Source organism: Megalops cyprinoides, chromosome 10, assembly GCF_013368585.1.
Source record: "Megalops cyprinoides isolate fMegCyp1 chromosome 10, fMegCyp1.pri, whole genome shotgun sequence".
Lineage (NCBI taxonomy): Eukaryota > Metazoa > Chordata > Actinopteri > Elopiformes > Megalopidae > Megalops > Megalops cyprinoides.
In genome coordinates, this window is record NC_050592.1 from 21,578,552 (window position 1) to 21,589,535 (window position 10,984).

General features: G+C 40.1%; 1 protein-coding gene across 1 annotated transcript; it reads left to right on the forward strand.

The window, feature by feature from the left end:
- The first annotated feature begins 7,246 nt into the window (after positions 1–7,246).
- Positions 7,247–10,850, forward strand: cabz01093075.1 (C-C chemokine receptor type 2). Its single transcript, XM_036539383.1, has 3 exons — positions 7,247–7,295; positions 7,405–7,442; positions 8,918–10,850. The coding sequence occupies exons 2-3, from the start codon at positions 7,438–7,440 to the stop codon at positions 9,954–9,956; spliced, it is 1,044 nt and encodes a 347-aa protein (XP_036395276.1). The 5' UTR covers positions 7,247–7,295; positions 7,405–7,437; the 3' UTR covers positions 9,957–10,850.
- The last annotated feature ends 134 nt before the right edge of the window (positions 10,851–10,984 follow it).

Here is a 10,984-nt window from a genome sequence, read left to right on the forward strand (position 1 = left end):
ATCAATTGATGCAATGACCTAGCAATGTGCAAGCTATCTGGTTAAAATAACCTGCTAGCTGGCTATATTCCACAGCTAGCAAATTGGCTACTTACATAACTGCTAAGTAATATAATAATGAGTTAGGTGGTGATAATAACCAGCTAGCTACCTTACAATAAGAACCTGGATAAAAGATATGCTAAAAATTTGCCTACTCGTTGCATCTGTGGATGACATAGCTAGCAATCAAAACTTTGCCCACTAGCAGTGAATGCCCAGTAAATGTGTCTGTGCTGGTCACATGTAGGGCCGGTATGGGCTGGAATTGGGGTTCCATATGGGGCTCAAGCTGATTTGCTTATGGGGGTGGCATTAGCCCCACAGTAACAGTAAAGTTCTGTAAAAATTGTGTCCTGATAATTCCCATTATTGTATGGTTTGAAATCAGTGCAGGAAATAAAATGCAAAAAATATTCTCAATATTTTTGAAGGAGCAAATCATTACTTTAATGTGAGACTCCCATCCCTGTTAAAATTCAGTTTTTAAAATAAAATTTAAAGGTTACATTGTGATAACTGAAGTCAATATACAAGTACACTTTGTAGCAAAGGACGTTCACTTATAAATCCATAATTATTACATTTAAGACAATCAACTGGTGGAAGGAATATATATACACACACACACACACACACACACACACACACACACATACACATACATATATAAACAAATGCCCCTTGAGAGCCAGATAACCAATCTGAGGTCATTTGTCACAGTTGCTGTTCTCTTGTAATTTAAGTCCAAGGGAATCTCCTGGCCCAATGTAATCACTGTTGTGTGAGAAGAACATTCAATCATACAATAAAATTCAATACCATCTGTGGTAAATTAGGTAGATTGAAAGGAGCAATCGAAGGCAAGCAATGGTTTCCTCAAACCCCTACTACTTGCCAACTCACACCTCCTCTTTATCTCAAAAAATGATCATGCTTAGGGGGACTCTGGGGGTGGAGACAGAGAGAGGAAGCAGACTGGGACAAAGCCATTGAGAAGGTGACCCTGTGTCTGATTTCTCTGTCTGGCAGGAAGGATATTTAGTCATTATTCATTCACACCTACCTGTTCACGCTTACAAATTGTGCACTGAAGGATATGAATGGGACAGCAGACAAGAATGCATGTGACAGGAAAGGTAGTTAACCTGTGGCTCTTGCAGGACTTTCAGGGTGGATGGAATAGTTTGTCTCAACCTCAACTAGTCTTAACCAGCTAGCTAACTGGTTTTAAAAAACAAAACACATCTACATAAATCAACAGGAAATATCTGCTAGACAGCTAAAGATCTTGTTTGGTAAGGCAAAACAAACAGCTGTGATGTGGAACTTTGCCAGTGGGATTCTGTTGTCACACAGAATGATCTACAACATGATACTCAGCAGAAAACAAAAGTTAAATGTAGATTTGTGTTAACAGACTTAAATGAGGGCTGAAAATCTAGTCTAAACAGCTGGACTGTCCAGAAAAAAATAGTGTTTCTGTGAATATAGCATTTTTACATATGTTGTGCAGACTTAGACAGATGGAGTCATGCATGAGTTACTTCTCAAACAGAAATGACTTTGTTAACCCCTAAAGGGAAGTTACTATGGATAAACAACATTCAAAATGATGCAGACATGATAAATGAGAGGGGGTGGGTGGGTCTTTAAAAAAAGTAAAAAAAGTAAAAAACAAAAAAAAACAAAGAGGGCCCCTCCTGAGGCGCTCACATACTGTTACTCTTGGCGTTGACCACCACCTGAGGCTTACCTTTCCCAGCACTATCTCATGTTCTGTTTTACTTCATGCTCAATTTCTGAAATTCCTCTCAACAATAACAAATATTGAACTGTATATTTATTGAGTATATATGTGGAAAAATCTATGTATAACCCCACAGATGGCCTCAAAAAGGCACAGCTGGCCTTGTTTGCAGCATAGAATGTCTTACATTTTCTCCACCCTTAGCATGTTTTGACTTGAACAGTCACTGTGGTGTGTTGCTGCTTTATTTCATCAGACTGTGTCCACTCATGTAACAGATATCAATCCAAATCCAGGATGAATCCAGGATGATCCAGGATGAAGATGAAGTTCTTAAGATAAACCAGCTCTCATTCAGTCTAAGTAATGGTACACCCTTTCTCTGTAACATTATTCTACTATACATCAATTTGTTTTTGATTTCTTGAAAATATACTGTAATGGTTACATCTGCAGGTATATAAAATGATTTGGTTGATGATGCATGTGACTATGTGCCAGTGCCTTTATGATTTTATTATAAGCTGCCAGTATCTCTTTCATCCAACCTTGCAGAAGTGAAACCATCCAGTATACTTGCATTAGCACAAGAAATCTATGTAACTTGAAAACTGGACCTGCATACATTTGCACGCTGTCTGGTTTCAACAAAATATTCACATCAGAACAGAATACCATAAATAGATGGTTTAAACCAATACAGTAGAGTGCTAATTTGCCTTTCAAGAAAGTGCAATACTATCTCCCCCCACAGGGGGGCTCTGTCTGAATGAGTCATTCATCGGCCTGAAAGAGGTCTGATTACTCCAGGCTTTGTCTGCAGCAATAGCAGAATCTAGAATTGGTATGTCCATCATAATACTTCAACTGTTTTGTGTAAAAGGTGGCTACTGAAGATATTATTTACCAGGATGAAGAAGCCATACAATGAATTTCATACACCATCTGAAATGTGTGAATATTATGGCATGATCTTTATTAAACCTCAGAAATAATCCATGGTATGTTTTTACATACTGTAGCATTGTTGCTAATAGAGTTAGCGGATCTTACAGTAGGTATGAGGCTGATACATAATCTCACGTCTCATTCTGTTTCATGAGAACACAATGAGGATTCATATTCATTCGTCATACATATTGTGTCCCTCTAGTATTGTTATTATTATTTTGTAATGGTTATGTCACTCCAAGGCAAAAATATGATCTCCAATAACAAACAGAGGGCAGCTACTTGTGAGAGAAATAGAGCGTACTCAAACAGTATGTAACATAACATTGCATGGCACAGCATAGTTGCTTTCTTAAGAAGATTCAAATAATTAGACTGCATTGAACTCCTGCTCTGCTTGTAAAAAACCACAGAGTGATATGACTCTAAGGTATCCTGTGTGTGGCTAAGACAGGAAATCCTGCATGTAGGTACATCAGTGTAACTCTACTTAGTTTGTCAAATGTAAAATACATGTTAACCAGAATCTTCTAAAATACAAACATTCAAGTTAATGCTATTTTAAAATGACTGATGTAGAGTCCTTCCAGGATTTTCTGCCAAGAGTTACAACCTTGTTCTGTGGCAGTGTTTTAGAACTATGACATAAAAGTTGGCAGAATAATAACATTGTTTACTTGAAAAGGGATGTATGGTGAAACACTGTTTCAGGTCAGCCTTATTTAGAAACTTGTTTATCTTTTATGAATGTTGTAAGTAAAATAATTTTGTAATAATGTCGTGCCAGTTTTTCCACCTGTGAAATAAGACTGCAATCCACTGTTAAGTCCTATTGACATACACTGGGGCAGGTATACCATAAAGCACCATATTGCCAATAATTGCAAAATAAAATCCATGCCGTTGTGTGCTGAAGCCATGAGGGACCAAATTTTTCTAAAATTTTCTGTCCACTGAAATGAGCCTGGATCAAACACCCTACAGATATCACCATTTAAGATGAATACAGTAAACAAACATCACTCCTTTGGCTTTGAAATGTAATTGAGACACAGTTTAACTCGTGTTAGCAATCGTGTTACTTGAGAATAAAGTGAACACTTAAGAGACAGATAGCTCTGGTACATTTCTTCCCTGTTTTGCGAACATAGAAACCAGCCTGCTATGCAAGCCACCAGGCCTGCACTGGTAGTGAAGACAATGACACACACGCCAAAGCAAACATCTTCAATCATGGGTGACAGGAAACCCACGACTTGATTAGCAGACCTTGCTCTGTCGTGTATGATAAACATAAATGACTTGAAGGGCAGCTACCATCTCATAATTTAAGTATTCCTATATCTTCTGGAGCCGTTACAATGTCTGATAGTTTCCAGCAAAAAGTCTCTTCCAGGAAGATAATACCTGAAAAAAACCTTGATTGTTGAGTCCTTGATCCTTGATTGAAGAGGGTCTTATGACCCCAGATGGCAACAAATTAGAGTGCACCATCCTCCTGATGCAGCGGTGCTGCTACCAAGCCCACACCTGAGGAATCTGACCACAGGTTAAAGGGCTTCTGGAAGACTGGGCCCCACACCTCTGTCAGCACCTCCTTCAGGTCACTAAAGACACATAGGTCACAGTTCACCATCCAGACCATTCTACTAATGGTGATATTCTTTGTGAGGCCTGTTAAGAAAGCAGCTCTGGAGGAAAAGATAGGAATGAACATCCTATCCCACCCTACCCAGAAATGCTCTCATTTTAAGTGGCTGCAGGACTGCAGAACTCCCTGCTATGGATGGGTGACTCCTTCCCTCACGACAAACCTCAGGTGCAGGATCTCCTTCCTGCCAAGGATACACTTCTGAGAGTTGATTGCCAGCCCTGCAGACTTGGTCTGTTAGAGTACCAGTTGCAAGTGATGGAGATTGTCTTCCCAGGTCTCACTGAAGCAAGATCAAGATATGCCACTACAAACTCTCAGGTGTCTTGGAGAGAGATGCCCTTTACCTGTAACTACATTCTTACTTTCTACAACACATTCATGTAGGGATAATTATTCCATGCACTTTCTTCCAGCAAAGGTTACATACTGCGCATAGCTTTCTGCGATACACCACAGAACAGCACCCTACACACTTCCTTACCACAGGGCTTACCAGAAGCTCCACTCATGAACCATACGGAAACCCCCAACTGGAACATCCTGTCCTGAGAGTGCAAACATGTGTACATTCAGAAAAACGAAGGAAGAGGATAGTGTTCCGACAGATGTTACAACGATGCATTGCAATTACCATGCAAACAAAAAACACAAGAGTCCCAACAAGACACAAGAAAGGGCTCAGCTCCCCTGCCAATGATTGCTGGTAGCTAGCAAGCCAGCAGTCAGCTGCCCAACTAACCACACACACTTCTCTCTCTTCCCAGACTGTGCTTGAATAGGTTCTCTTGCTGCTGCTTTCCCACGCATCTAAATAAGGCACAGGTGCACCTCTCCTGCTCCCACACTCAACTAAGCAATGTGCGCCTTGCTAGCAGTCGGGGTATCCATGGTCCCATCACCTTCCTCACTTGCAGGTAACCTCATAGCTCTTGACACAATGACACACGATAAGTTTTCTTTGTTAATATAAATGTCAGTTCATCTTATTTGATTATCCCACTGCACATCAGCCTCCAAATTCACCAAATCCCATGATGAAACAAGTACAGATCATCAAATTTGTCCAATTTAAAGATCAAAACATAATGTTTCCATTGTTTCTATTGCTCATGATTAATGTTAAAGTTCAGTAATGGACAGGCAGTTCCATTACATGCCCTTGTTAGGACAGTGAGGCATGGACCAGGTCAGCAGAATCTTTTGGCGAAGGTAAAAAAATTACACAGAAAAAAAAAAACCTGACCTTTAAGCAGAACTATTTCCGAGCAAAGCAAAGAAACAAAGGAAACCTTGTGTGGGAGATATTTTCTGTACTGTGGACAACCATGACAATCTGCATGAGTTACAGGCGTATGCAAAGAGAAACTGAATATGAATATCCATTGAGATATTGAGTCACATAAATACATTCCAGGCCAGTGGTCAACTAATATTTGACCACCAGACCGAAATCCACTCTCATTCACATTCAGCCCAATGTTACAGGTAAGTGAAATCCCTAAATAATAATGAATAATGCAGAGTCAGATCCAAAATGATTGGCACCCTTGATAAAAATGAAAAAAAAAACAGGCTACATGTGATAAACAATATGTTATGCTCAGACATTTGTGAAAATTATATAGTTTTATTTCAATACATTTATTGTTATGTTTCATTGTTTTTTATTCAGTAATCTCATTTTTCCTGAAAACTATACGTCTCAAAATTGTTGCCCCCCCCTAACAATTATTGTAAATAAAATCAAACAAAGTTAAATTGGCAATGAAAATTTACTTAAATTTACTTAAGTTAATCTCAGTCTACAGGAAGTTTATTGTGTCATTCCATCACTTCCTGTTATATATAGGATATAAAGAAGAGGTGACAGGCATACAAAATCTCTTTGTCATCCATCCCCATGGGAAAAGCCAAAGAACTGTAAAAAATACATTAATGGTTAATTATACCACTTAGGGCAATAATCAAAAAAAAATTAAATTCATGGAATGGTTGCAAACTTGCCAGAAAGAGGGCACAAGTGCATGCTGTCCCCATGGATGGGAGGAAGATGGCGATAGAGGCAATACAGAACCCAGGGATCACGGTTCAGGAATTGCAGAGCTTGGTTGCCTCTTGGCCATTAAATTAACTGCAGTCACATGTGGGTACAATGCTGTTGTTTTATTCTGACCGCACATTGGACTTGCTTGACAGATCCATAAAATTTCATTCACAGAGAAGTCTGCAAGGCTCATCACACGTCTCAGAGACATCAGGCTAACCTACTGGCTCTGTGAGTTAAGGCCACCATTTGGACCAGTGCCTCATGGATGAATTGTCAGTGACAGTAACAGCTGTTAAAGTAAGTCAGTTGCAATAAGCCCCTTCTACTGGTGTGCCACTGCCATTACTGATCAGGAGGTGATAACAGTCCATCCATACACTGAAAGAACACCACGACACTGTATTTTGGACAATATCTGTTTTTTTTTTTAATCTCAGTTAATAAATTGAAAATGTGTCATTGCTATTTTTGGCATATGTCAGTATATTTTGATTTTGTATTAATATATTTTAAAAGTATTTCCAAAATATTTTCTTGTATATTCTTGGGCTGGGCAACATATCTTAATATATTACAGTATATTTCAATGGCCTATGCAGTATGGTCTACTGGTAGCAGGAAAGCAGGTCTGTGGGTTTGACTTTGAGGTAAGGGATTGCTGTATTAAAGACTTTATATGATTTGCTAAATTTACCCCTCCCCCTTCCTCCTGGGCAGCAGGATGTTCACAATGGAGGAAATTAACAAATATAACTGCCCACAGTGTCCTGCCCACCTCTTTCAGACTAAAAACCTCACTGCATCAGGAAGCAGCAAAACAAAAGACCTTGTCAACACCAACCCCAGATAACAGTGTGAGTTTGTGAGTTTGCAAAAGAAATTCACTGCAGGAGAAATATGCTCAACTCTGTATCTCTTCCTCAATGTATCACCAAATAACACACATTGCTTTTTGTTCTCTAGGGTTCCAGATCCACTTTCTACTCTGTCAACAAGATGATGTGAGTACCTTCATCTGATTTAAACTGCTCTGTGAAACTTATTTTGCTAAAAAGTACAAATCTGCATTAGTTTGACACACATTATTGTGATAACATGTCTTTAGCTGTATGGTAATTTTGCAGTTAAGTGTTTCAGTGATTCGAGCACTGGACTGTGGACCTGAGGGCTATAATGTAAAGAGTATGACCATGATATTGAAGCACTGTGGAGGGACAGCGCACAGTAAAGCGCAGCAGTGAAGCTGGCACAGTGTCTTTGGGGTCCTGGATAAGCATGTTTGCTGAGCAAGTAAATACATGTAAAACATGAGTAAAGGATTTGCTTACAAGTAACTCTTGTCCAAGGCAATTTATGCAGTGTAAAATTATCCATTCATAGAGCTAAAATGTACAGAAGTCTAAAAAAAAAAATCATAGGCATCATATCTTTGGCATCCTAGACCAAAGATTTATATTAGACATTTATTCCAATTTACAAAACAGATAATAGTAAAAAAACCTAATGGCATAAGAACAGCATAAAAAGTAGAAGAAACAACAGAAATACTTGCAGCACACAACGTAACCATATGCAGCAATCCAGGAGGTCATCCGCTTGACTTGCTAGACCTGCTGGAGCAAACAAACAAGAACTGGGCTGCAGTTCTCACATTAGAAATGATCTTGTCCATTCTCTGTTAGAAGAACAAATTTTGTGTTGAATTAACAGCATTTTGGATGTTTAAAGTCCTGTCATTTGCCTTGGTAAGTTTGTACAGCAATGTTTCTCTGATTTCAGAGTTTGACATGTTAATGAAATTTTAATGATGATGTGAATACTGATTACAAAAGTCTACCATTTTCATTTTGTGTTGTGATTTCTGCTCTTTCTCAATTATGCATTTGTAATTAATGGTATGATAAAATTTCCAGCTTCTGTATCATCCATGTGTCACAACAATTTGTGTGTTATTACAGCTTATGTATTATTAGAGTATGTGCACTATTATCCATTTGGGTGCTACTACAAAACAGTGATATTGAAGCGCAGACAATATAACTTGACTAATTGACTAATAGTTTTCTTCAGTTACTGCATTATACCCTGCACAATCTTTTTTTGTATTCCCCCCTTTTTATGAGTGCTGAAGCACAATGTGTGCATTTCGATATACTCACATGAAGCCAACAAATATTTTCCCACTACAAGCCCCAGAGTGCACTAACAGAGCAGATGCCTAATAGAAGATAGGTGTATCTCCCAGCTGAGTGACTCATAGGTGACCGAAAAGTTGCAGGGTGTGTGAGAACAGAGAACCAAAGGGACCCTGCCCACATACCCATCTGGCAGACTGAATTCAGTTTATTTTGCTGTTGTGGTTCGAGGTCCTTGTTATGAACAGGCTCGCACCGTAGCCATAGCGTTCAACCAACATTCCCTATTCTTTTAAAAGTTCCTTTATAAACCTAATGTCTGCCTCCTTACGTTTTTATAGGGATGATGAGAACATGACATATAATTCTACCAATGCCTATGACTATAACTATGATGACTATGGAGATGTGGGCATCTGCCAATATGGCAAACCCGGTGCCTACTTCCTACCGGCACTGTACTCGCTGCTGTTCGTGTTCGGTCTGGTGGGAAATGGCCTGGTGTTCTGGGTGGTGCTGATGTGTGTGAAGATACAGAGCATGACTGACGTGTGTCTGCTGAACCTGGCCAGCGCCGACCTGCTCCTGCTCTTCTCCCTGCCCTTCCTGGCCCACTACTCCAGGGACCAGTGGGTGTTCGGGAGGGCAATGTGCAAGATGGTGCTCAGTGGGTACCACATCGGCTTCTTCGGCGGCATCTTCTTCATCACGCTGATGAGCATCGACAGGTACCTGGCCATAGTCCACGCTGTGTATGCCTTGAAGGTCAGGACACGAACCTACGGGGCTCTCGCCAGCTTTGTTGTCTGGATGGTCAGCATTTTAGTTGCATTTCCTGAGATCCTGTACACCGAGGTGACAAACGGCACACAGATATTCTGCACCAGTATAGGCGAACAACAGAACATGACATTATTCAACCTATTCAAGCTTAACATCCTGGGTCTGCTGCTACCGCTGATCGTCATGGGATTCTGCTACTTGATGATCATGAAAAGACTGGTCAGCTGCAGACAGGCCCAGAGTAAGACAATAAGGCTTGTTGTCCTGGTGGTCGTGGCATTCTTCTGTTGTTGGACTCCCTACAACATTACATCCTTCTTCAAGGCGCTGGAAATGCTGGGAATCTACACCGGCTGCAAATCCAGCAAGGCCATCCATTTGAGTCTGCAGGTGACTGAGGCTGTGGCCTACTCCCACACCTGCCTCAACCCCATTATTTACGTGTTTGTGGGGCGGAAGTTCCGCAGACACCTCTCCAGGCTGTTGGGCCGACTGCCCTGTGCGGGGTGCCAGGCCCTGAAAAAACGCCTCACTCCAATCATAGGATCTATGGTCTCTCAGAGCACCACTGTGGAGGACGGGCAAACAGGCATGTGAGCTCCCACACAGCATGCACCTACTCTACATCTCCAGGATATCCAGACAGATCCCGGTCCCCTCCACAGGAACTCCCTGAAGAGTATAATTTTGCCTGCTTTGTCAGGACTATGGTGGATAGCAGAATTTTTACCACTGTGCCCTGCTGTATTCCCACTTATTGCCTCACCATCCACCAGCCCTCCTTCAGCCTTCTTACAGCCATCTGGCTGTCTGCTTACAGAATTTATTTATGTCTTGTTGTACAGAAAAGTCTCTGACCAACACCCTTCCACAACCCCTAAATGACACACAGAAAACCATGTCAGCCACTGTAAATAACACACACGTCACGCACGTCCTTTTTACAGTTGTCTGGATTCAACTTCTCAATCCTGCTGTACTAATTGCTGACATATTGGGTGGTGAAGTGATAGGTATATCAGTTTATATTGATAGGAAATGCAAACCACCACTTTGAAAAGCCATCAGTCACAACAGAGCAGATGAGTAACAGATTCTTCCTGTCCATGGTGTAACAATAATATGACCAACAACTGTATTTTTAATAAAAATAATCTAAATGGTTTTCTAATAAATTTGGTTAGTGAGATAGCTAATTTATGCAGCATTAAAGAAAAATGTTTGTTGTTTGCCAGCAAAAAAGAAGCATTTTCAATGTAGACATTGTAGTAACAGGAAGAAAAATGTGGCAAATAATTGCTCAAATACAACAGGAACAAAGTATAACCAAGACGTTCCATGGAACTCTACTGTCACAACCAGTAAGAATGTTCAAGTGATTATGCATGTTTGAGAGTTGAATTAGCAGACTAACTTCTGTTATGTTATGTGTGTACCTGAGACCAAACACATATACATAGTTTCTAGCTGTCTGTCACTGCTAATACCAGCAAGGCCTAAAATGTTCTGAATGTACCAATACCTAAATTGTATTGTTATCTTAAATGGTACTGTTGCAAAACTGTTTATAATAAATATATTTTACATACATAAACTACATTTGTATTTATTGGTATACTTGGTAG